At 37.2% G+C, this 27,083-nt stretch overlaps 2 protein-coding genes across 7 annotated transcripts in view; one reads left to right on the top strand and one right to left on the bottom strand.

The window, feature by feature from the left end:
• ZMYM6 (zinc finger MYM-type containing 6) overlaps positions 1-27,083 on the top strand; it is a 119,421-nt gene that overhangs the window by 32,547 nt on the left and 59,791 nt on the right. For 4 of the 6 annotated variants that reach the window (XM_045035522.1, XM_019836625.3, XM_045035521.1 and 1 more), the window contains exon 3: positions 26,266-27,036. The gene's annotated coding sequence lies outside the window, so the exon portion shown is untranslated. The remainder of the gene's footprint in view (positions 1-26,265; positions 27,037-27,083) is intronic. The other 2 variants (XM_045035519.1, XM_019836626.2) reach the window with 1 other exon arrangement.
• Positions 340-26,308, bottom strand: ZMYM1 (zinc finger MYM-type containing 1). Its single transcript, XM_023258459.2, is given in 11 exon segments — positions 340-3,321; positions 4,065-4,102; positions 4,541-4,678; positions 5,563-5,716; positions 8,043-8,124; positions 8,126-8,247; positions 8,334-8,502; positions 14,910-15,159; positions 15,349-15,421; positions 17,517-17,686; positions 26,122-26,308. Coding segments are annotated over 11 exon segments (3,531 nt in total). The 5' UTR covers positions 26,156-26,308; the 3' UTR covers positions 340-1,020.

The raw sequence follows: 27,083 nt of genomic DNA, 5'->3' as shown, positions 1-27,083 counted from the left end.
AAACAAATAAAGAAAATTCTAGGCCCAGATACATCTACCACTAAATTCTTACAAATCTTTGAGGGACACATTTTCCTTTAGCCCCTGAACTTTTATAAAGTATAATGAGAAAAAGGATCCTTTCTGATTATTTAAGAAATAGTAATATTTTCATAAAGTAGATTAAGAATTTATATTGTATCATTTAGCTATTTGTGTCAACCAAAACCACAGCCATATTTAAACAGGACAGTTCACAGGAAAAGGAAATATAAATGGGTCAAGTAGATACCCAACCTTCTTCTTAAGTGAAAATGCAAAGTTCCACTGGGATTAATAACAGACTGGCAAGAACCAAAATGTTTGGGAACAATGTTTATACAGATTGAAGAAAATAGGCAATCTCACACATGGTTGGTGATGTGGCATCATGCATGGCATAATTCTTATAGAAATCAATTTGCCAGTTATCTATCAAGAATAAAAATGTATAAATTTTCTGACCTAGTAATTCCAATTTAAAATTTTATCTTCGAGTTAACTCACTCATGTGCAATATGACCTATGTGTAACGTTATTAAATGCAGCATTACGTATAATGGCAAAATATTGTGAAGAATTAAAATGTTTGTCATTAGGGACTATTAAAATATATTATGGTACATCCATCCAATGAAAATTTATGCAGTTATGAAAAAAAAAATCAAGAAACCCTTTAAGTACTGATATGGGACAATCTAAAAAATATGTTAAGTGGAAAAGACAAGTTGAAGAACAGTGTGCACTGCAGAGTATGATCTATGAAAAATATCTCCAGAAAGATATCTGAGAAACAGACAACACTACAGGGAGAACTGGGCACTAAAAAAAGGGAAGGAGACTTTTCACTGTACATCATTCTGGTTTTTGAATTTTGAATCAAGTGAATGTTACATGTTCTGGTGAAAAAAAAATTTTCTTAGGAGATAAAATTTTGAAATAAAAACAAACATTCCAGCAGAAATACAAAATTCTTTTAGGTAAAACTCAAATTAGCAAGTGTTACATCTCTTTCATTGGATGGATAAACTTTTCCACAATCCCACTGAGTCTTTCAGGTTCCATCAGTTTATTTACCAATTCCTGCTCAATAGCCATTAGGGCTAGGCCACTAAGCTTCTCTTGTCCCATGGTATGACATAAATATGTTTTAAGACGAGGCAGTGTAGAAAATGAGTTTTCGGCACTTGAAGTAACTGGCCAAGACAAAGCAATATATAACAGCTTTGATATGCAAGGAATATTATTGTGAAGACCATGCTGGATAAACAAATAGCCAAGGTTGATGAAGTTGATACAATCATAATCTATGACAAAGTTAAGCTTTGCATATTGCCGATAAAATCTAAGTTCTGGGATGATGTCTGCATCAAGTTTATAAAATTCTTGGACATGTTTGGCTGTTGCTTCATTTAACGGTTCATTCCATTTAAATAGTAGTTCTGAAATTTGCTTCATTTTGCAATAATCAAACTCTGAAAAACATAATTTTAAATTATTTAATATAGTGTCCAATCCTTGGTAATAAATATTAATTTTATATTGTTCTTCTGTTGAGGTAGGAAAAAAAGTACTATCTGAATTGCCAGGATCTATTGTTTTCTGAATTTTTCTTCTTTTCTGAAAAGAAGGTCTTTCAACTTCAAAACTTTTACTGGTTATTTTTTGACATATTTCCTCTGTTCCATCCCAGATATTTTTGAAATAGACGTCATTTCTTTCAGATGATAAACATTCCAAAATTGCTTCTATTTTTGAAGACAATGAAAAAATATCTATGGTTTCACTCTGAAGCTCTTTGGAAAGAATTCCTGTAACACTTAACACTCGATAAAGAAATTTCAAACAAAAGATAAATTCAAATTTGGAAACCAATGTTAACAAATCACTCAATTCATCAGCCAAACTTGTATTTGAAGAATGGCTTGCTACAAATTCCAGTGTTTCAATAATCTCTGGAAGACCCTCGATCACTGATAGTAACATACGATCATGGGCTGTCCAACATGATTGTGATGTATGTTTCTTGCATGTTTTGTTTTGACTTAGTTTACAAGTATTTTGAAAATGTGCAGACATTTCCCCAGACATATGAATAGTGTTGAACAAAGAGCTGAGAGTATTTAGAGTAATTCGGAGTTCTTTTACTTCTTTACAAAACCTAATTACTGCTAAATCCAAAAAATGGGCATAACAATGTATGTACAAAGCTCTTGGCTCTTCTTTCTTGAATTCTGCTGCAACTTTATTAAATTTTCCCCTCAAATTCATGGTACTATCATAGGCCTGGCCGCATATTTTACTCAAATCAACTCCAATTTGCTGCAGGTAAGTTTTGATAGTTCTGTGTAAGTTAGTCCCAGTCATCTCTTCAACATCTATGAAACCCAAGAATCTTTCTTTTATTAAGACAGCCTTTGACATTTTTTGTGGGTATCTTACACAAATGGAAAGCTGTTCTTTAGTGGCACTATCAGTTGTCTCATCACATATTATTGAAAAAGCTGGGGAGACATTGATTTCATTCACAATATCTTGCAGTATTTCAGTCTTTATTATTTCAATAATATCATTTTGAATTTGTGTACTATTATAGAAGTCAACTTGTGAATTCAGAAGTCGGAATACTTCCTCTCCTTTATCTTTTGCTCTGATTTCTAACAATTCTAAAAAATTGCCTTTATTCACAGTTGAAATCGACTGATCATTTCCCCTTAATGATAAACTCTGCTTCCCAAGAAATAAAATATTTTCAATTATAAGCTTTAGGTACTTTTTATTTCCTTCCATCTGTTTTGAATGAATAGATAAATTATCATTGACAGCTTCATCACAAAACTGGGATTCCCTCCAAAACTGCAATGACTTCAAATGCATTTCACTTTTTTCATGCTTTCTGAATTTTTCCAGAGTCTTTTTCCAATTAGAAATTCCTTGGGCTGCTAATGATTCTCCTCCACAACTAAAATTTTTTTGGCAGAACAACTGGCATGAGTAACAGAATGTCACATCCTTTTTAATACTGCTTTTCAAATGCTGGAAATTTGAACACCAAGATTTCTTAATACTTCGTGATTTATCTTTAACTTTTAGTACTTTGGATGTAAATTTTGGATGACATAGTCCATCACTTATTTTCACAGATTTCATATTGCATGTAGCATCTTGGTTTGACACTTGATCTTTCTGTACTTCTACACTGGAGCCAACTGCATTCTGACTGGATATTGATGAAGATGGTGAAAGGCTTGGCTGTTCAACACTATTATTAGCAACACCAGTACTTGATTCACTGGGTAAACTCTTAGAAATGTTTGGGAGAAAAAAACAAAAACATTTGTTTGAACAGTTATCAAATGATTAAATTATCAAACATATCTATTCTAATAACACAAGAAAATGAATAGGTACGTTGCAACATGAGCTCCACTAGGGGGAAACATTAACAATTATTTATAATGTAAAGTTGCGATCTAGAGTCAACACTAAATGTTCAAAGAATCTTGGGGTGCCTGGGTGGCTCAGTTGGTTAAGTGTCTGACTCTTGGTTTTGGCTCAGGTCATGATCTCATGGTTCGTGAGCTGGAGCCCCCTGTCGAGCCCCTCTTCAGCGTAGAACCTGCTTGGGATTCCCTCTCCCTCACAGTCTGCCCCTCCCCTGCTTGCTTATGCATGCTCTCTCTCTCCCTCAAAATTAAAAAAAAAAAAATGTTCAAATAATCTTTTGGTATGTAATTGTAATAAAAATAATTTTTATTGCTCATAGGACTATAGTATTGAAAAAGGTAATAAAGAACCCAAAGGAATAACTATGACTAATAATACTTATGTTTAAATATTCTTAATAATTTCAAGTCAGACCTGAGACTTGGGAAATTGAATATGAGTACCAAAAGATGTTTATTGCTCAACTTTTTTGAGTTCTAGGATGAAAACAGGAATGAATGTGGTCATATATATGTATATATATGAATTGTGTGTATATACACACAAATATACTTAACAAAGAAAATACAGCATCAAAAAATATTAGGAACAAAACTTACATCTACAATGACATTTGCTGTTACTGAAGAAACTGTATCTGCTAAAATAAAATAGAGTATCATCAATTCAAGATCTTATACTATAATCTACAAAATAGCATCATAAACCACAATTGCTTATTTCGTATCAGACAACAAAAACAAACTTAGAATAGAGGCGCCTGGATGGCTCAGTTGGTTAAGTGTCTAACTTTGGCTCAGGTAATGATCTCACGGCTCGTGGGTTGGAACCCTGCATTGGGCTCTGTGCTGACAGCTCAGAGCCTGGAGCCTGCTTTGGAATCTGTGTCTCCATCTTTCTCTGTCCCTCCCCTGCTCGTGCTCTCACTCTGTCTCTCTCTCTCTCTCTCTCTCTCTCTCTCTCAAAAATAAACAAACATTAAAAAAACTTAAAACAACAACAAACTTAGAATAGATAGATTCATCAAGGATGGGAAAACAGTGTATATGTCAAATATCTTTATTATCAATTTTACCTTGTGAGACATCAGAGTTCATGATGGGTAGGGAGACATGAGTATCTGCCAGTGACACTATATTGCTTATAATTGGAGTTGTATCTTTCTTTGGAGAAAAGAGCCCCGTTGAAGCATCATGTACCATGGAAACATTTACTGATAAAAACAAGAAGATTTCTCAAAAACCAGGCAGAATCAATCAGAAAGCATTATTTAATAACAAGTTATTTCAACAAACAATGGAAATATCTAATAGCTTAAGGTATTGCTGGATATGAAGTAAGGCTAAGGAATAGGTAGGTTCTTTAGGATAACACATTAATAACCTTAAACTGATAATTTACATTTTCTATTATTTTGTATATTTTATCTTTGCATACAATTTCTTAGTTCTTTATACACCATTTCCTTGAAATTTCAAGCAAATCTTTACATGAAATTACCCACAAAGAAGAGAAAAGAGATTCCTATAGAATCTCCTAATGGGTATCATTTCTAACACCTCCAAGATTCTTAACCCTCAACATGAATGGAGCTAGACTGGTTTCTAAGCTAACAGTGCAGAGATTTCCATCATAAGCCAGTTTACATGATGTATAAGCCCCAGGAGAATCATTCACTTTATTATCTATGTAAATAGCACCAGTGGTTCTATAGGAGGCTCTCTGATGGAATACAAAGTTGGCTCTGGGTTACTTAGTGCTTTTCTACTAGTGAACTTCAAACTATTTCCAACTAGCTCTACTTCCTGTAAAAAATGTAACTAACTACTAGCCTTGCTTTTACAAAGCAGGGTTGAGTACAAAATTCTATATTCTAATACAACGATTTTCATAAATAAATATTAAGTCTCTGGTGGTGAAGTAGCTTTTCTTTTACATAAAACTACTGGAAACTTTTTTTTTGCAACAAGTTTTGCATTGTTTTGATTTTTAAGTCAAAAACTTAACCTTGAGATAAATCAAGGTTATAAATTAAAGGAAAGCAGTAATATTCTTCAATAGTTTCTAATCCTCTGATAACTGCTAAATAAACATTACCTGTAGAAGATTCCATCTTAGCTTTATTGTAAGCAGAGAAACAATTAATAGAACAGAAGAGGTCTGTCTTCCCCAAGTCATTGGTGGTCTCAATCATTTCATCTGAGGGCTTCAATGATTTGCAAAGAACAGATGTAAGTGTTTTGGCTGGTTTCTGTTTAGAGATTAAAGTAATATTCATATTCCCGGTATATGATATATATTGTTAACAAGCAAAACATATCCACCATTACTGCTATTAGCTGAAATATAATAAGTAATGATGATGAAGCCCTGTTTTACACTTTCCTAAAAGCCAGGAAAAAAAGGCACTACGGATTACAATGACTAAAATGAGGGAAATAGATCAATCCAAAATATAACTATTTGTGTTATGTCTCAGATATATATTAGTTGCAGCAGTAATATATACGCAAGCAATGAAGAAGGAGGTCACAGAAAATGTTCCTCAGTCCAGGCAATCAAAGCCAACTGGATACATAAATAAAAGCCTTAAAATTATATCTCTTTTCTCAATTCCACTTTGGATATAAACTCAGGGAAGCCTTTTATTTGTGCTAAGGAGGAGCCAGAAAAGGGTGCTTAATTAAGTTATAACATGCTGTGAGAATTACTGTTTTTCTAGGCTAACTTCATGGTAAAAATTGCAAGCATATTATGAGAAGGCAGCACATAAGCAGTAAGATGTATAGAATATAGTGCATTCAGTAAGTGTACAAAGGTAAAGGATATAAACTGAGGTTCACCATCTATTGTTTCTACTGAAAGAGGAATCCTCATTCCTGGACTATGGCAATGGTGAAAAAGAACTGCTTTGGGGGACATAAAGTGCAAAGACAATTGAAAATATATAGGTTTTCTTCTGTGAAAGAACAGGATATTGGCAAAGGAATAATGAAACAAAAAACAGAGTCTAACTTTGAAAATTCTTTTACCCTTTATTAGTATGACTTTTTATACTGAGACACCCCTAACAATTCATCAATATTTAACATCAAGTAATAATAGTACTATGTATCATCTGTAGTTAGTTAATTATTCATATGGGAAAAGTAATAATTAATTTACTCTATTAAGATGTGGGGGGAAAACAATGTGGTCAAAGTATATTTATATAAAACAATCCACTTAAAAAAAAGTCACCCCATTTTTAGATTCATAGATTTGAACAATTTTCTAAATCTTTTTTTTTTTAATTTACATCCAAGTTAGTTAGCATATAGTGCAATAATGATTTCATGAGTAGACTCCAGTGATTCACCCCGTATGTGTAACACCTAGCACTCATCCCAACAAGTGTCTTCTTTAATGCCCCCTTACCCATTAAGCCCATCCCCCCACCCACAACCCCCCCAGCAACCCTCAGTTTGTTCTTTGTATTTAAGAGTCTCTTATGTTTTGTCCCCGTTTTTATATTATTTTTGCTTGTCTAATTCTGGATTACACTTAACTAACAATATGGATTTTCTCCATTATCACTATTACAATAATATCTTATATGCAGGGTGTAGTGTTAAATGGTGCTTTTTAAACTCCTTTACCCAAATCAGCCCTACCCCATCACATAGGCTGAGTAACTAGGTACTCAAAACAGGCTCTTAAAAACAGGACAAAGCCTATTTATTGAGTGTGACTGATAAAGAATGAAAAGATGGAATGGCATTTCTTGCCTTCAGAAGGCTCCCATGCCTTCCATTCTCCCATTTCTGGTCCAAAGGCAAGATACTCTCATGGTGTGGACATTCTGCCATAGATAAAAGGTGGCTCATAAATGACCTATTTGAATTGTTCAGACTTGCTGAGAATCCCATCTTCAATTGCTTATTTTTAAGGAAGAATTTACATAGATAGGGAGTTGGGTCTCAAAGCATCATCTGAACAAGCAAGACAACAGTCCCACCTCATGACAGGGGCTCAAACCACTAATTGTGTTAATCTCATTTAGTCCACCAAAGTAGAACCAGCTTCTCTGCTCTCAGAACCAACCACCAAAGGCTCTCCCACCAGAAATAGAAGATTATTTCTCACAGATTCAGATAAACCTGTGACATTCTTGATTCATTTTAACCTTGCTTAGGGCTTAGGAAAACAGAATTAAAAACACCTTTGTGGTTGAGTCTTACTGACCAGTAGGCTATTGTTATTTCTGCTATCTCTAATCTCAGTTTATAAACAAGCTTCTATCTGTGTGGCTTTTTTTCAAGGCAGATGATCATCCTGAGATATTTTAGGAAAATCTCCATACAGCATTTATCACGAATTGCTATGTAAGAGGAACTGTCAGAAGTCTTTCATTTCATCTCCTTCAATGTGTTGCCAACTGAAACTATTCCCAATGGTACTAAAATCTAATCCCCACATTTTCCTGAAGTGGAACCACTCACAAGCAAACTAATGGAAGGAACTCAATCTTGGATTTTTCATTTAGTCCCATGCAAATTCCGTGGAGTGGTCCTTATGCAACAGGTCTTTATTTTTACCTGCTTATATGCTGTCATACCCTTTGAACTAATAAAGTAATGGGACTGGCCTTTCATTGGAAGTATATGCAACAGACTAGACAGTGTGATCGTAAGCCCTACAGTTCTCACAACAGATCACAGGAGGCTGTTCAAGTGAGAGTGAAGAACAGGCATTACTACAAAGACAGTGTTTCACATTCTGATATTTTACTTCATACTGAATCTAGGATTTAAAAGAATTCACTAAAAATGCTAATATTTAAGCAAAATAATCAGAATCCCTAAAGTTTAAAAAAAATTGCAACTTACAACAGTAGTCTTCTGACACATGCTGCACTTGGTTAAAATGTTATTAGTACATATGGCAACAAATGCTTTTCTTTTTTCTTCATATGATGAAAGACAAGACTGGCTGCAAAAATTTTTGCTAGAGTCATCCAGCTGGACACTGATCACATCCTTTAGATTTAAAATGTCTCTGAAAATAAAAACAAGGGCACTATTAAACACTTTTATAAGTTAAAGCACACTCTCAAGTAACCCTCTCCCGTTTCACCTACTTGAGGAATGTGCAGCAGCAGTAATAGCCTTGAAATAAGAAAACCTTTGGTATTTAGTTCTAGGACTTACATTCAGTAGTGATGGATAAGTCATTTATACTCTCAAATGTTAATTCCCTCATCTATAAAGTAGGGACTATAAATTTTTTTGTAGTATTTTTTTTTTGAGAGAGAGAGAGCATGAGCTGCAGAGGGGCAGAGAGAGAGGGAGAGACAAAATCTGAAGCAGGCTCCAGGCTCTGAGCTGTCAGCGCAGAGCCGGAAGCGGGGCTTGAACTCACGAACCATGAGATCATGACCTGAGCCCAAGTTAGATACTTAACTGAGCCACCCAGGTGCCCCTAAAGTAGGGACTACAAAGCACATCTGAGAGCGTAGTTTTGAGGACTACCTAGTCTGTATTAGTCAGTGCTAGTCATAACAAAATGATGATGAGAAATCACATACTCATTCCTCACCAAATTTGGAATCTACAAAATATATCAAAGTACAGTCTACAAAATTCCAGAGATCCTCCAGAGACTTTCAAGGGGTTCACAAATCAAAACTATTTTCATATTAAAATGTTATTTGTCTTTCTCGTTGTGTTAACATTTCAAGTGATGGTGTAAAATCAACAATGGGCCACTGCAATTCCACTCCTAGACATGCACCCCAAAGAAGTGAAGGAGTACTCAAAAAAGGATAGACACATGCATGTTTCTAACAGCACTATTTCAAATAGGTAAAAGATGGTGCCACGCTGGCTCCATCAGTAGAGCATGCAATCTCTGGATTGTGGGTTCAAGCCCCATGTTGGGCCTGGAGTTTATGTAAAAAAAAAAAAAAAAAAGCTAAAAGATGGAAACAGCCCAAATGTTCACCAATGAATGAATGGATGAACAAATTGTGATATATCCATACAGTGGAATATTATTCAGCTGTAAAAAAAGAACAAAGTACTGATATACATGCTATAACATGGATAAACCTTGAAAACCTTATGCTAAAAGCCAGACACAAAGGGTCATATGTTGTATGATTCCATTAATATGAAATATCCAGAAAAGATAAATCCTCAGCAAGAAGACAGACTGGTAGAGACAGAACATTTTACTTTGGAGAACAGAAATATTTTGGAATTAGACACCCTGAGTATACTAAACATTACTGCAATGGCTTTTTGTTATGTGAATTTCACCTTAATAAGCTGGGAGGGAAAAAAAATGCTGGATAAAAACGTTTGCCAGAGCCTTAGGCAAATTAAGGCACTTGCACCAAAATGTCCTAGTATTTGTTATTCACTGCCATACATTCACTGTAAAAACCAATTTACTTTTTTTTTTTTAATTTTTTTAACGTTTTATTTATTTTTGAGACAGGGAGAGACAGAGCATGAACGGGGAGGGTCAGAGAGAGGGAGACACAGAATCTGAAACAAGCTCCAGGCTCTGAGCTGTCAGCACAGAGCCTGACGCGGGGCTCGAACTCACGGACCGCGAGATCATGACCTGAGCTGAAGTCCGCCGCTTAACCGACTGAGCCACCCAGGCGCCCCTCAATTTACTTTATTAAACTTCACCCTTGACAACCTCTTTTCAGTATTCTGTGATGAAATGGGTCACAGGCATAAAGATCTTCCCCTGCACGCTAAAGTATGATGGCCGCCTCAAAGAATATCTCATGTGGGAATGTTAACAGTTACAACCTAAGGTAGCTACTTTTTTTGTGGAACATATTTTCACTTGAAAGAACAAACTATTATCCAGAAGTGAGTATCTGGTAGATATTTTCTCAAAAATGAATAAAGTAAGACTGTAACTTCAAGATAAACTGGCAGTATTCATTGCCAATGATAAAATTTGAGCTTTCATTGAAAATTAGAATTTTCAGGGGAGCCTGGATGGCGCAGTCGGTTAAGCGTCCAACTTCAGCCAGGTCACGATCTCGCAGTCTGTGAGTTCGAACCCCGCGTCAGGTTCTGGGCTGATGGCTCAGAGCCTGGAGCCTGTTTCCGATTCTGTGTCTCCCTCTCTCTCTCTGCCCCTCCCCCGTTCATGCTCTGTCTCTCTCTGTCCCAAAAATAAATAATTAAAAAAAAAACGTTGAAAAAAAAAATTAGAATTTTCAGAGGTGCCTGGATGGCTCAGGTAAGCGTCCGACTTCAGGTCAGGTCATGATCTCATGGTTTGTGAGTTTGAGCCCTGTGTCGGGCTCTGTGCTGACAACTCAGAGCCTGGAGCTGCTTCAGATTCTGTGTCTCCCTCTCTCCCTGCCTTTCCCTCTTTCACGCTCTCTCAAGATAAATTAAAAAAAATTTTTTTGAAAAAAAGAGAAATTAGAATTTTGGGGGTGTCTGGGTGGTAGGGTTAAGCCACTGACTAAGCAAGTCAGTTAAGCATCGGACTCTTGGTTTTAGCTCAGGTCATGATCTCAACAGTTTCGTGAGTTTGAGCCCCATATCAGACTGTATGGTGACAGTGTGGAGCCTGCTTGGGAGTCTCTCTGCCCCTCCCCCACTCGTGCTGTCTCGCTCTCAAAATAAATAAATAAGCTGAAAAAAAAAAAAAGGAAATTAGAATTTTGGAAAATCTGCCACCTCCAATTTGATTGCTTCCCAATAGTTAAATTTTCCTGATGAGATTAGTAGTGATGATGAGGATTATTTTTGGGGGTGGTGATTTTTTTTTAGCAAATGTGATTTTTGAAATATTACATAAAGAAATATGTTAACATTTAGAAGATCTGCATAACTCAGTGAACCATTATTTTCTAAATTATTATACCAGGTAACAAAAATCATTCATTTATGGGTAAAAAAAAAACATTCAAAGTAAGACAGACCAATGATTGTAACCTAACAAGACCAATGAATTTTAACCAAACAGTACAAAAAATTTTTGATATGGTTTCAGATTCTACATTCCAAATAACCTTTAACAATACTTGGGTGGAGTGTCACAGAAGAGCACCACAAAATCTAAAAGGCTATTAAAACACTCTTCCCTTTTCCAATTACATATTTGTAGGATCAGTTTTTTTTCACACTTCAGCTAAAACATTTTCCAATGAACTGAATACAAAGGCAGATATGAAAACTCAGCCAGACATTAAAGTGGTTTGCAAAATAAAATCATGCTTACTAAATTTTTCTTAACATTTCTTCTCATCAAATTAAAAAACATATATGGCTAGTTTTCATTAAAAAATATTATTTATGTAGGGGCATCTGGGGGGCTCAGTCAATTGGGTGTCTGATTGTTGATTTTGGCTCAGGTCATGATCCCAGGGTTGTGGGACTGAGCCCGTCAGGCTCTATGCTCAGCATGGACCCTGCTTGAGATTCTCTCTGCCCCTCTCTCTCTAAAATGAATTTTAAAAAATATTATTTATGTCAACATGCACTGAGTTATTATTTTTAAATGACTTTTTAAATAATGAGCTTAAAAATTTCTCCATTTTAATTTCTAACACAGTATATATTAGTAGATATAACCTATGAACTAAAGCTCTCTGTCTCTTCAATAATTTTTAAGAGTGTAAAGGGGTCCAGGAACCAGAATGTTTGAGGACTGCCAAGATATCTGGCTACTTAGAACCTTCAGAATATCAATTATTCAGTGTAATAATTATCCAGATGAAATACTCCTAAAATCAGCACTATTTTAACACTTCAACATTTACAAATTTTTAGTGTATTATGATCTTTCTGCCTCTTAAACAAATGGTACCAAAAATAACAGGTTCATTTCATGATCCCCAATCAGTCATTTTACTGGTTTAAGATACAGTTCTAAATGCAGTATCTGAGTTGTGCTATTCTTGTATTTCATTTGACAAAAATGTTTCTAGGTTTCACTGTGTGCCAGCTAGTGTTTAGGCATTGGGAATATAAACAGGAGTATGATCTGGTTCCTAATCTCAAGAGGTTCACAGTCTAACCAGGGCAATATCAATTTTTTAAAACATTAATGCTATGATTAATATTGTGGGAATTATGAACACTACTGAAACACAGACCATGGAACAACTACTCCAAGTGGTTGGGAGTTAGGAAGAGAGGACGGAATGGTGTGCGAATAGACAAAAGGTAAAGATATTGGAGGCAGACCTTTAAGACAGAAATTAGCCAGATAGAAAGGGAGGCAGAAGAAACTGCATCAGCAGAAGCATGAAGTCTGAAAACGCTTACTGGTTTTTACTGCTACCAGTATACTAGATTGCTGGTTTCTAATCTACTAAGGCCTTATACATAAAAAATAAAAAAATGAATTTTCTTAAAAGTGCCTACAATTAGCTTAAACTAACTCTTAAGCATTGGACTGAACAACTTTCCTATATATATATAAGTGTTACAGCATTAGTGCACAGGGATATTCTGAACTCTGTTGGTTGCTTTCAGGATCTCTGGTTGGTTCCACCTGGGATACTAAGGTGCAGAAACAACAGTTCTTCAAAAGAAGTCTTCTCTAACATAATTTAAAATGTCATTTTCAAAGCTAACTTTCATTTGGTTCATAAAACAGAATAAAGATTGCAATAACTCAAAACAGATTTTAAATCACTGCTATAAAAGAAACTTCAACAAGGACTGATAATTAGCTAAAACTTGAGAACTACGTATTAATGCAAGATGCTAATAAATGTGAAGGAAAAAAAATTTCAAAACAAGCACAGGTTACTCTGAAAAATGGATGGACTCTCCTAGCCTAAGCACTACCACCTTTCCACCAACGTATACAATAGTATTTTGCATCAAAAAAAATTCTGTATTCCAAAGAAAGTAAAACTTGTTTCTTGTTTTTGCTCATACTGGATTTCTCTGCCTTAGAGAACTTACTATATCTTTCCTGTTTCAGCCTTTTCAATCTACCTGGGAGATGTGCTGAAGATGTATAATGGGCCAAAATAGTAACATGATACCTTAACTTCTGAGGGCCTCAGTTTCCTCAAAACCAAAAGAAAATGTTTGGACTGGATGATCTCTAAGGTCCCTTCCAGTTTTATGTTTCTGCAGAGAAAGAAAGCAGACTGAAGAAAAGTGCGTTACAGCCCTTAGCAAAAAAGAAAAAAGACACAGTATTGAAGGGTTGAAAAAGCACAAGAGAAAGGTCAGTTTCAGGGTCTAAGACTTGCAGCATAGGGTAACACCAAAGTGCCAGCCAAACAAGGAGCTGAAGCAACCAATAAAAAGGCTTTGTAAGTTTGTTAAGAGAGTAGGAATAGTAATAATTAACATTTACTGAGTTCTTATTACATACCAGTATTGTTCTATCACTTAAATCTATTATTTAATGCTCATAATTCTTATGTACATTGAATTAAACAGATGGGAATACTAAGACAGAAGTTCTCAGTGCTTTTCAAACTTTAGCATTATATACGTATCATCTGGGGACAAAAGCATTTCTGATTCAGTGGGTCTGGGTGAGACCTGAGATTCTGTGGTTTTATTTAACAAGTTCCCAGATGATACTAATACAGCTGCTGTAAGTTACAAAATATAACCATAAATGGAGAAAGCAAGATTCAAATTATGGCAATCTGATTCCAAAATAAGACATCTGAAAGGAATTTATTGTATTTACAAGCAAAACTGGTGACCTATGTGTTTTCTTCATTCTGAAACAAAAACATTTAAAATTTAGCAATAGCATTTCATGAGCGTTAACAAACCAGAATATTATGATAGGAGTCTCAAAGCACACTGATCTACATATCAGGGTAGAGTTCAAAGTTCTGGACATTTTCCACTAATTCATTATGAAATTAGTACTACTTCCTTTCTCTGCATCTAAATTGCCTTACATATGTAAAAATTAAAAAAAAAAAAAGTTAGCAATAAAGACCCCGACAGTAGCTCATAGAAATCTTGAAAAGATATCTACCCATTTATGTTTACCTGTGACTATTCGATTTTGCAAAAGAATCAAATAACTTCATTACAAGAGAAACATTATATAATTTTATACCTTGGAAGATCCAAATAAACTGTTATATGATTAATGTGTTAGTGCATCCTATACAGTTAAATGACAAAATAGAATGGGCATATAATAATCCCACTTATAAAGAATTTCAACTAGAAAGAATAGTAAATTTCAGAAGTCAAACTATTTAAAGTTGAAGAGAACTAGAACTCTCTATGTTTTAATTTGTGCAAATCTCTCAATAAAAAAACTATTTCTGAAGAATCTAATAAAGGAAGTGAAAGCAGAAGCAGCTTCTTTTCACTAAATCAAGGTGATACTACTTCAGAAAAAATGAAAATGTAGGTAATTGCAACCAAGACTGATCGAGCTCTATGTAGGGGAAATAAAAGTGGGCATAATTTAGAATTATATACTTTGAGCAGTTTGAACAAGTTTTCTTGGGAAGAGCTGGTGAACTGGCAGATGAAATGTATTCGGTGATGCAAAACGTGGAGCAGAAGAGCTGAGTAGACCCCTTCCTCTGATAAGCAGTTTGCCCCTTCTGAAGAATTTTTTTACAACCAGAACAGGAAACCTGAATAGCTGTGGTTGAAACTGAAGGAAGCATTTTATTCATGCCAGATGATGTCAGAGAAAGCTGAATGCTTGTAGTCAACTGTGGAGCTATAAACACAAAACAGGAAGGAAGAAAATTAGTATTTACATAAAATTAAGTATGCATTCTTTCATTTTCATTTAGAGGTTACTTCTCCTGGACGTGAAACCCAAAACAAACAATGCACACTATTCAAACATATTCTAAAAAAGCAGAATAAATTGGCTATTACATTTAGAATAAAGTGATTCTATTACCACTGTCTGAAAATGTAGTGTTTATTTTCAGTTCATTCTCCTGAGTTTTGGGCTGCTGGGCTTGACAATACTCCTAAAAAAAGAGATGAAAATAATGAATACACTGTGTATAAAACCAGCAGTTATTCAATAGAAAATGATAAATTATGTTTAAGTCTGTTCAGTGAATTGTATAATTAAACTGAACCATAGTACATAGGTGAACACTCTCCTTTTGGTGACCTTTGACTGACAACACCAATAAATCACATTATGTGTAATCATAACTAGATGTGACTTCAATAGTTTTAGTTCACACAGCCCTTCAGGAGCTACTACAAACAGAGGAGACACACTCAATAATGACATCTATTTTCCATCCTTGTTCCAGTCATTAATAGCTAACTGTCTTCATAAAGACCATCAACACAAAAGTTGTTGGACTGGCCTAAATAAGTCTTACAGAGGAGGATGTTTCAGAGCAGCAGACAAGCTATCTAAATGTGATTTATGTCTTTGAATGTCCATAGACTGAAGAAGCAACAGATACTTCCTAGATGGACAACATTCCCCAGTGACACCAAGTCAATGAGAGTCATATCCTTACTTGATACTGACTTACTTTAGGCTTTTTCTAAACTGAATATTAGAAATAAATTGGGGCGCCTGGGTGGCTCAGTCGGTTGAGCGTCCGACTTCGGCTCAGGTCACGATCTCAGGGTTCGTGAGTTCGAGCCCCGCGTCAGGCTCTGGGCTGATGGCTCGGAGCCTGGAGCCTGCTTCCAATTCTGTGTCTCCCTCTCTCTCTGCCCCTCCCCCACTCATGCTCTGTCTCTCTCTGTCTCAAAAATAAACACTAAAAAAAAAAAAAAAAAAAGAAAGAAATTAAAACTGGGGGCGCCTGGGTGGTTCAGTCGGTTGAGCGGAGCGTCCGACTTCGGCTCAGGTCACGATCTCAGGGTTCGTGAGTTCAAGCCCTGCATCGGGCTCTGTGCTGATGGCTCAGAGCCTGGAGCCTGCTTCGGATTCTGTGTCTCCCTCCCTCTCTGCCCCTCCCCCCATTATGCTCTGTCTCTGTCTCTCAAAAATAAACAAATGTAAAAAACAAAAAAAGTTTTAATAAAAAAAAAGAAAGAAATTAAAACTGAATTTACTTTTTATTTCATCAGAAATTTCAGCTGGTTCATACATAAACATTCTAAGGAAAATTTGGCCCTACTACAGAATACTCACAGCTTGAATCAGTTTGTCACTTATAGGTTTTTTAGGATATATCTAAAAAAGTTTAAGAATAAACATGAAACTAATTTGGGTAAGATAATTACAAAAAAAATACAAAATTCTTAAGGATTAAAAATGTACTAATTCTACTACTTCAATTGAGTCAGTAGCATAAAAACATACTATTAGTTACTCGTATGGTTTCTAGTTAATAAAAATGAAAAGAAAAATGTGTTACCCTTAGCTAGGCCCATAATATCCTAGGCAATCCTTGTATCAATCCAAAAACCCAATTCCAACCATCTATTCTTCTCTCAAATCATATTCTTGCATATAGTTGTGATGGCACTTGACACAATATACTTTATATGATTTGACCAACTACTTTAGGGAAGATAAAGATTTAAGATTCTCTTTTCTTTTTTAAGTTTATTTACTTTGAGAGAGAGAGAACACATACATGTATGTATGAGAGTGAGGAGAGGAGCAGAGAACAAGGGTGAGAGAGAATCCCAACATGTGGGGCTCAAACTCACAGTGAGATCATAACCTGAGCCAAAATCAAGAGTTGGAAGCTTAACTGGCTGAGTCACCCAGGTGCCCAAAGATTTAAGATTTTAAACCCATAGGGGCGCCTGGGTGGCTCAGTCCGTTGAGTGTCCGACTTTAGCTCAGGTCATGATCTCACAGCTCATGAGTTTGAGCCCCATGTCGGACTCTGTACTGAGCTCAAAGCCTGGAGCTTGCTTTGGATTCTGTGTCTCCCTCTCTCTCTACCCGTAACCCACTTGCATTCTGTCTCTGTCTCTCTCAAAAATAAACATTAAAAAAAAAATTATAAAGAAGATATTTTTAAAAAAACAAAGAAAGAAAAAGAAAGATTTTAAACCCATAAACCAGCATCTGCATAACTGGAATGTACACTTAAACGCTGTTCTAGAAAAAAGAAAATAAAGTAGAATACTTACCTGTGCATTGTCAGGTTCTGTCTTAATTTCATCCAGCTGCCCCAGTTGTGGTGCCACTGCTTTGTCACATTCGCTATCTATCGGTGATTCTTTCATCTTAGTATCTGATGCAAAGGAATCCACTAGTTCCAAACTAATGAATTTCTTCTCGGGGAATAGTATCCAGGTTCCTAAAATAAAATATGAATTAATGGAGAGCCTGATTTTAAAATTAGTCCTTTTAAATATGGTAGGTTTCTGGAAACACAAAAGGTCTTTAGACAGCTTGGACTCAAGGTTCCTTCACAGTACCAACACTGGCTTTCTTCCCTTCATTCATTCACTATTCCCCAATATAGCTTTGCTGTATAATTTTCTGGTAGACATATCTATGCTTTCTTCTGGGACTAGTCTTTTCCACTTCTATTCCCCCAGGCCTGACTATAGCATAAACCACCAAACTCACAAGTTTACTTTTAACTTATTAAATAGTCTTAGGAGGGGTGCCTGGGTGGCTCAGTCGTTTAAGCGAATGACTTCAGCTCAGGTCATGATCTCACGGTCTGTGAGTTCGAGCCCTGCGTCAGGCTCTGTGCTGACTGCTCAGAGCCTGGAGCCTGTTTCGGATTCTGTATCTCCCTCTCTCTCTGACCCTCCCCCATTCATGCTCTGTCTCTCTCTGTCCCAAAAATAAATAAACGTTAAAAAAATTAAAATAAATAAATAGTCTTAGGAAATGTAAAGTCTTCTATCCAAGGTTAATCCAAATACCTGTACTCACTACCTCTCCCCCAACACTGCCTTCCTATAGAGCCAGTTATTATCTGTATCTTCAACTCTACTTCCCCTCCTTATTGGTTCTTCACATATAAACATTCAAATACATTCAAGGATCCAACTTTTAAATTCTTTTTAATGTTTATTTTTGAGAGTGAGAGACATAGAGCGTGAGCACAGGAGGGGCAGAGAAAGAGGGAGACAAAGAATCCGAAGCAGGTTCCAGGTTCTGAGCTGTCAGTATAGAAGGATCCAACTTTTAAAGCTATTGCCCTCTCTCTGACTACTCCCTTCATTCATCCTTGAAATTCTCCCTTTCCTTGAATCCTATGACTCCAAGACCTATTTCTCCTATCTCTTTGCTGGTCTTCTTCTCTTTAAGTTAATTTATTTTGAGAGAGAGACAGAGAGCATGAGTGTGGGGAGGGGCAGAGACAGATGGGAGGGAGAGAATCCCAAGCAAGTTCCACAAGGTCAGCAAAGAGCCTGCTGCAGGGCTTGATCTCATAACCCATGAGATCATGACCTGACTCAAGATCAAGAGTCAGATGCTTAACCGCTGAGCCACCCAGGTGCCCCACCTTCTAAATATGTTTTGAATCTATTTTTCCATTACATTTCATGCCTGCCTTCCTCCACCCCCATGAATGGATTTCTTTTTGGTAACTAGATAAGATAGCTAAAATCCAAAATCACAATATAAAAGATTGTTGCGCATTCAGGCTTAAAAAATAATTCCAGGGGCATCTGGGTGACTCAGTCAGTTAAGTGTTGGACTCTTCATTTCAGCTCAGGTTGCGATCTCACAGTTTGTGAGTTCAAGCCTCACACTGGGTTCCAAGCTGACAACGCGGAGTCTGCTTGGGATTCTTTCTCTCCCCCTCTCTCTAGCCCTCCCTGGCTCAAGCCTGCACTGTCTCTGAAAATAAACTTGAAAAAAAAAATCCATTTTACAGCTTTTGAAGAACTAAAAGTGCCTTTTAAAAAATGTTTATTTATTTTGAAAGAGAGAGAGAGAGCATGAGCAGGAGAGGGACAGAGAGAGAGGAAGAGAGAGAATCCCAAGCAGGCTCCATGCTGTCAGCACAGAGCACGACACAGGGCTTAACCTGAAAACCATGAGATCATGACCTGATCTGAAATTGAGTCAGACGCTTAGCTGACTGAGCCACCCAGGTGCCCCCACAAGTGCCTTTTGATTGCTCAGTCCCAAGGCTCCTTTTTCAAGGACAGACTGGTTCCCTGTATCTTCTTTTCTCTCATCTGAGATCTTTTCCCCACTTTTCTGGTAGCTTTTACTAAAATCCCTTATCACAAAGCAAAGAATTAAATGAATCCTTCAGGCCTGTGAAGTAAAATAAAAGCTCTTATGGCCTCTGCCCAGCCCATACCAGCAAAGTAAAACTCACTGGAAATTAACTATTAGACTATCATTCACCTGAAAGAAAATAGGTAAGTCTAAAAATAAATTAAAAACAAAGCACCTATCGGGGCGCCTGGGTAGTTCAGTCGGTTAAGCATCTGACTTCAGTTCAGGTCACAATCTCGTGGTTGGTGAGTTCGGGCCCCACATCCAGCTCTATGCTGGATAGCTCAGAACCTGGAGCGTGTTTCAGATTCTGTGTCTCCCTCCCTCTCTCTCTGCCCCTCTCCCACTCGCACTCTATTTCTCTCTCTCTCTCTCTCAAAAATAAATAAAACATGGGAATGCAAGCTGGTATAGCCACTCTGGAAAACAGTATGGAGGTTCCTCAAAAAACTAAAAATAGAACTACCCTATGACCCAGCAATTGCACTACTAGGCATTTATCCACGGGATACAGGTGTGCTGTTTCTGAGGGACACATGCACCCCAATGTTTATAGCAGCACTATTGACAATAGCCAAAGTATGGAAAGAGCCCAAATGTCCATCAATGGATGAATGGATAAAGAAGATGTGGCATATATATATATATATCTATATATCTATATATATATATATAGATATATACATATATATATGTATATATCTATATATATATATATATACACACACAACGGAGTATTACTCGGCAATCAAAAAGAATGAAACCTTGCCATTTGCAACTATGTGGATGGAACTGGAGGGTATTATGCTAAGTGAAATTTAGTCAGAGAAAGACAAGTATGATATGACTTCACTCGTATGAGACTTTAAGAGACAAAACAGATGAACATAAGGGAAGGGAAACAAAAATATATAAAAACAGGGAGGGGGACAAAATATAAGAGATTCATAAATATGGAGAACAAACAGAGGGTTACTGCAGGGGGTGTGTGTGTGTGTGGGGGGGATGGGCTAAATGGTTCAGGGGCATTAAGGAATCTACTCCTGAAATCATTGTTGCACTATATGCTAACTAATTTGGCTGTAAATTTAATAAATAAATAAAAATAAAAATAAAAAATAAAACATTAAAAACAAAAACAAAGCACCTATGAGCTTTTGCATCTTGGAATCCCTTCCAATGTGTCAGTCATCACACAAACATGAAAATAATGGAAAGCACCCTGAAAGTGTAATTAATTAATCTATAACATGTTTCTGAAGCAGGGGAAAACAGTATAGAACTGTTGGAAAAACAAAACGAGCAAAAAACATGTATGAATAATAAATCCAGTGCTTCCTTTTCCAACAAGATGCACATTAATGTAAAATAAGTCCTAGAAACCTTTTTTTTTTAAAGATTTTATTTTTGGGGTGCCTGGATGGCTCAATCAGAGCATGTGACTCTTCATCTCGGGGTTGTGAGTTTGAGCCCATGTTAAGTGTACAGATTACTAAAATAAATAAACTTAAAAATTTTTTTAATTAAAGACTTTTTTAAAGTTTTATTTATTTATTTTGAGAGCGAGAGAGAGAGAGAGAGAGAGAGAGCACGCGAGCACATGCACAAGCAGTGGAGGGCAGATAAGAGAGAGACTCCCAAGCAGGCTCCATACTCAGCACAGAGCCCAGTTTGTGGGGCATGAATCCAAGAACCATGAGATCATGACCTGAGCTGAACCCAAGAGACAGATGCTCAACTGATTGAGCTACTCAGGTGCCCCCCCAAAATCTTTTATTTTTAAGTAATCTCTACACCCAACGTGGGCCTTAAACTCAAGACCCTTAAGTCACATGTTCCTCCAACTGAGCCAGCCAAGCACTGAAACCTTTTTTTTTTTTAAATGTTTATTTATTTTGGGGAGACAGAGTACAAGCAGGGGAGGGGCAGAGAGAGAGGGAGACACAGAATCTGAAAACAGGCTCCAAGCTGTCAGCACAGAGTCCGACACAGGGCTCGAACCCACGAAGTGCAGGATCATGACCTGGGCTGAAGTCGGGTGCTTAACTGACTGAGCCACCCAGGTGCCCTGAAACCTGTTTTTAATACAGTCTCTCACCTGCCCCAACTGGGGCTAAACTGCATAAGTTGAAGAGCATTAATTGTACTAGGATCAATGTGGCACATATTCCTGATGGTTAATACTACTTGGTAATAACCAATTAAAACATTTTAATTTAAACCAAAGAGGAATATGACATGAAGCAAAAAACAAAATTCACATTAATTTTTAAAGTAAAACAGGAGACTGCAAAGAAATTAGAAGCTATTAGGAGTTATTTCTAGACATACAAACAGACCTCCACAGAGAATGTATGCACTTTCCTCCTGGAAAATTGGTACAATACGGCTTATATAAGCTTGATGCTCCAAATTGCTTACCCTTAATCTTTTAATTCTTCCCCACTATATTGTGCTCATACTGTTCTCCTACCTGTAAAGTCATTTTTGCCTATTCAAATCCTACTCAGCTTCTAAACCAACTCAGCTCCAAGTTTCATCAGATTGGTAAGAATTAAAAATAAAGCTGATAGGGGTGCCTGGGCGGCTCAGTCGGTTGAGCATCTGACTTCAGCTCAGGTCACGATCTCTCAGACAGCTCGGAGCCTAAAGCCTGCTTTGGATTCGTATGTCTCTCTCTCTCTCTCTCTCTCTCTCTCTCTCTCTCTCTCTGTGCCCCTCCCCTGCTTACACTCTGTCTCTCTCAGTCTCTTAAAAATAAATGAATATTAAAAACATAAATAAATAAAAAGCTGATAAATCTAGGGGTGCCTGGCTGGCTCAGTCAGCAAAGCATGTGACTCTTTTGATCTCCAGAGTCCTGAGTTCAAGCTCCAGGTTGAGTGTAGAAATTGCTTATTTAAAAAAAAAAAAAAAAAAAAAATCTAGGCAAAACAGAGTAGTCTTCAGTATGATAAACCCTCCTACTGAAAACAATGATAAAATTAACAGGCTTTGCCCCTGAGGGCACTTTCCAGGGCAGAGGAACAAGCCCAAGCAGAAAACAGGCATACTGAACTAAGGAGCTGGGAGTTCTGGGTCACCAAAGTAGTTGGAACTCTAGAGGCACAAGGGAGAGGTGAGAACCAAAGAGAAATAACCCCCCCAATTTGCATACAAGTATCCTCCTCCTCCTCCACGTATTAGCTGACTTCCAAACTGCATATCAATACTCTGTAGATAGGAAACAGAAAATAGCAACTGGGAGTCTAAAGAGCTGAAAAGAGATTATAGAAGCTTTGCAGAGCTAAGAAAAAGTTGAAATTTAAGCCCAGCAAAGGTAGAGGGGACTTGGTAAAGATCTGGACTTGCAGTTGAGACTCCAGGGGAGCATCATGTGCTAGGAGTACAGACCACAACCCAGGAGAAAAGACTACTCCCTAGAAGAAAGCAAACCAAAAATAAATAAGCCCTAACAAGGCCTAATACTAGCCTCAACAGGATTAATGTAATCTGTAAGAACTGTCTGCCTGCCTACAGGAAACAGCACTCTCTGGAGTTAGTGCAGTTAGTCTTTAAATTTTTTCATCCACAGTGTTGACAGTACAGTAAAAATGTATGGGTACACCCCAACCAAAAACTCCCAAATAAGACTGACTGAAAATCAATTAAAAGAAAAAAGACAATAAAACAGACCTACAGGTGGCTAATATTGGTATTATCAGGCTAGGTCTTTGGCGCATTTGAGAAAACAGAGAAAAAGAGAAGTTTAGCAGAGTCCTGGAATTAAAAAAAAAAAAAAAGAGTTAATGGAAATTTGAGAATTGGAAAATAGGGAAATTAATAATTTAATAAATTTTATATCAATAGTAGAAAGTAGTTCAGACTAATGCATAAAAGGGTAAAACTACAAAAAAAATGTAAGTAACATGCGGAGTATGACAATATATCTATTTACAGATGTAAACAGAGTCCCAGAAAAAGAGAAAACAGACAATGCAACAGATATAATATTTGAAGAACTACCGGCTGGACAATTTCCCCCAGATAAAGAAAAATATCAAACCACACAAATTCAAGAAGCTCTATGAATACACAAATGAGGTAAATACAAAAGGGAAACACAACTATGTATGTTGTAGTTACACTGGTGAAAACTAAAAATAAAATCTTAAAAGCAGCTGAAGAATAAAGACATACAGGAGAACAAAAATTAGAATAAAGTTGTTTTCTTGTCAGAAACAATTTAGTCCAAGATGCCTGGGTGCCTCAGTTGGTTACGCATCTGAGTTTGGCCCAGGTCATGATCCAAAAGGATCTTCAAGTAACTGCTGAAATTATTAAGTAAATTTAGGAGGGTCAATATTCAAAAATCATTTCTTTTCACTATAACAATTAAATATTTTAAAACAACCATTTTCTACAGCATCATAAAACATCAAATACATCTAATGAAATATGTCAAGATCTCTACAATGAAAAACAAAACAATGCTGAGAGAAATTAAGAAAGATATAAATAAATGGAGAAATAAAGCATGCTTGTTGATTGACTTAATACCGTTAGGTCAGTTTTCCCCAAACTGAGCTACAGATCAGTCCCAGTTTTTGTGGAACCTGCAAGATAATTCTAACATATATGCAATGTATACAGAACCTAGAATAGCTAAAATAATCTCAAAAAAGAAAAAAGTTGGAGGACTTACTAGTGGTGTGGTCACAAGAAAAAATAAAGTGACTAATGAATGAGTCCAGAAGCAGTTAGACTCTAACATTTTACTTCTTTGCATTATAGCTATTTCTTTATACATGGCACTTTGCAAAAACTTGTTTTATTCACTTGTGTTCTGTAAGCTTTTTTACTATCTTGATAGAAAAGCTGGAGGGGCGCCTGGGTGGCTCAGTTGGTAAAGCATCGACTTCGGTTCAGGTCATGATCTCACAGCTTGTGAGTTTGAGCCCTGTGCCGGTCTCTGTGCTGGCAGCTGAGAGCCTGGAACCTACTTTGGATTCTGTCTCCCTATCTGCCGCTCCACAGCTCACATTCTGTGTCTCTCACTCTCAAAAATAAACATTAAAAAGAAAAGCTGGAGGCAGAAGGCTAAATGCTTTTCAAGCCAAACTAAAATGTCCTTGCTTAGTTCTACAGGCAATGGGGAGCCACTATTTATGAAGCATTTAGGTACTGGAATTAGAGGAACGATTAGGATGTCCCAACACTCTATTATAAATACACTGCTAGCACAGTATGATTACAACAATTTAAGTGTATGCAAGGTAAAAAGCAGAAAAGAGGGAAGAAATCTTCTAGAAGATAAAATTTGAGCTAGGTTTTAAAGTGTCTACAAAGGATGATGCAAAGTATATTCCAGGTATAGAGACGGCATGTGCAAAATGACAAACGTGGGAACTGTAAGAAGCGGAGTTACTGTTAGAGATAAAAAGTAAGAGTGCTAGTGCAAGGAAATAACATTTGAGAAGCTGACATGGGTCATATCAGAAAGGTCCCTGAACACCAAAATCCTTGAACTTAACTCTTGTAAATCAGTAGCTTTAGGGGTTCAGCAGACATTTCATTCATATTATTTTAAAAATGTACTTTAAAAATCATGAAATATACTTAATTCTATAATATACCAAATGTTAAGTATTTTAGAGACTTCCAAAGCCTCAATTTGTGCCAGATTAAGTGACCTTCAGAAAATAGTTTTTCCTGCCATCTGGCTGAATACAGCTCAATTCCTTGTAGCTACAGCTCAATTCCTTGTAGCTTTGTCAGTGACGAGTTAAGAGGACAGCTTTTCACCTATCCTTTTTGGATTGTGACCTGTTATATGCTCACTCACAGAAAATCCCAGAAGCAAATTCATTATTCTAGCAAGGGCATCTACTTCCCTAATGCTCTTGCTTCAACCTACAAGTTAAATGGCAAGGGTGCCTGGCTGGCTCAGTCGGTAGACCATGTAACTCTTGATCTCGGTGTTGTGAGTTTGAGCCCCACCTTGGGTATGGAGATTACTTAAAATCTTTTAAAAAACCGCAAGATGGGGCGCCTGGGTGGCGCAGTCGGTTAAGCGTCCGACTTCAGCCAGGTCACGATCTCGCGGTCCGTGAGTTCGAGCCCCGCGTCGGGCTCTGGGCTGATGGCTCAGAGCCTGGAGCCTGTTTCAGATTCTGTGTCTCCCTCTCTGCCCCTCCCCCGTTCATGCTCTGTCTCTCTCTGTCCCAAAAATAAATAAACGTTGAAAAAAAATTAAAAAAAAATAAATAAAAAATAAAAAACCGTAAACTGTTGAATCCTGATCCTGTCAAAACTAAAATTAATATAGTTTTGTTATAAATATTTTATTTTTAGTTCTTGTTATAAATTTTAAGTTCTTGTCTTATATATTTGTGATGAGGAATACAAGTTACTGTCAGGTGTTATTAGTGATCCAACTCTTGCTGAAATTGCATCCTAACAAAGCTGGAAGTTACTGATTGCACACACTAATCCATGCAAACCAAAATACTCTCAATCCCTGTGCACTAAGGCAAAATACTGAAATGATAAAGACTGCACCTTCATCTAATCCCGATTTTATATTCCAATTCATCGAGTCAAACTTTTGTAGTAACTATTCAATCTCTTTTAGTTGAGATTCCGTATACACGTCTATTTGCAAAAGAACTTCCATGATGTCTTTTTTTTTTTTTTTTTTTTAAGTTTGAAAAGTCACCACGGCTTAATCGAGAGCCACCGGTACGATCAGATGAATGTTTTAAAAAAAGAGGCCGCGGACAGAGACCAAACGCCGAAAGCGCAGTTACGACGCAGGGGCAGTGGGCGGCGAGAAACGCTGGAAATGCTGGACAAGGATCCCCCGACTCTGCGGACAAGGTTAAAGAAAAGGACAAACACAACCAGGGGCCTGACCCGAGTTCCCGACTCTCACATGGCGGAAGCCGCACGCAAGGAACCATCTTTAGGACTCCGGCCCGACCCGACGCTTCATCCTCCTTCTGACAGACGAAACTCTCAGCCCCTTTCCGGTAAGGCGCAGGAATAAAGACCGACAACACAGCCACTTAAGGAGGCTTACTAATTCCCCTCAGTGAGGCTCGCCGCAGGACGCTTCTCTAAGGAACTTAACTCTGATGCGAAACAGTCAGGTAGACCCCGCCCCTTTCCCGCCGAGCTGTGCGGCCGAGCATGCGCAGCGCAGCTGGCTGGGAATGATCCAGTTCCCCTTAGCAACAGAAGGCGGGAAGAGCGTTTACAGTCCCGTGGGATCTGACGTATGAAGCCATGCTAGATAGCCACAAATTTGGACACTTAGAGGCTGGGGCAGCGTCGGATGGACTCAGGAATGGCAGTTAGATTTACTGGATTCAAAAGATGGGTCTCAGCAATTTCTGTAAATCCCCAATTCCTTCATCCTTGGGTGCCTGTGTCATCTGCACGTGGATTGGAAAGACAAGGTTGGAAAAGTTCAAGGTACAGAGTAAATTACCAGTAAAAGGAATTACCTGCAGCAATAGAGG

This window comes from Felis catus, chromosome C1 (genome assembly GCF_018350175.1).
Source record: "Felis catus isolate Fca126 chromosome C1, F.catus_Fca126_mat1.0, whole genome shotgun sequence".
Taxonomy (NCBI): domain Eukaryota; kingdom Metazoa; phylum Chordata; class Mammalia; order Carnivora; family Felidae; genus Felis; species Felis catus.
The sequence above is the reverse complement of the archived record's forward strand: the minus strand, read 5'-3'. Positions and strand labels throughout refer to the sequence as shown.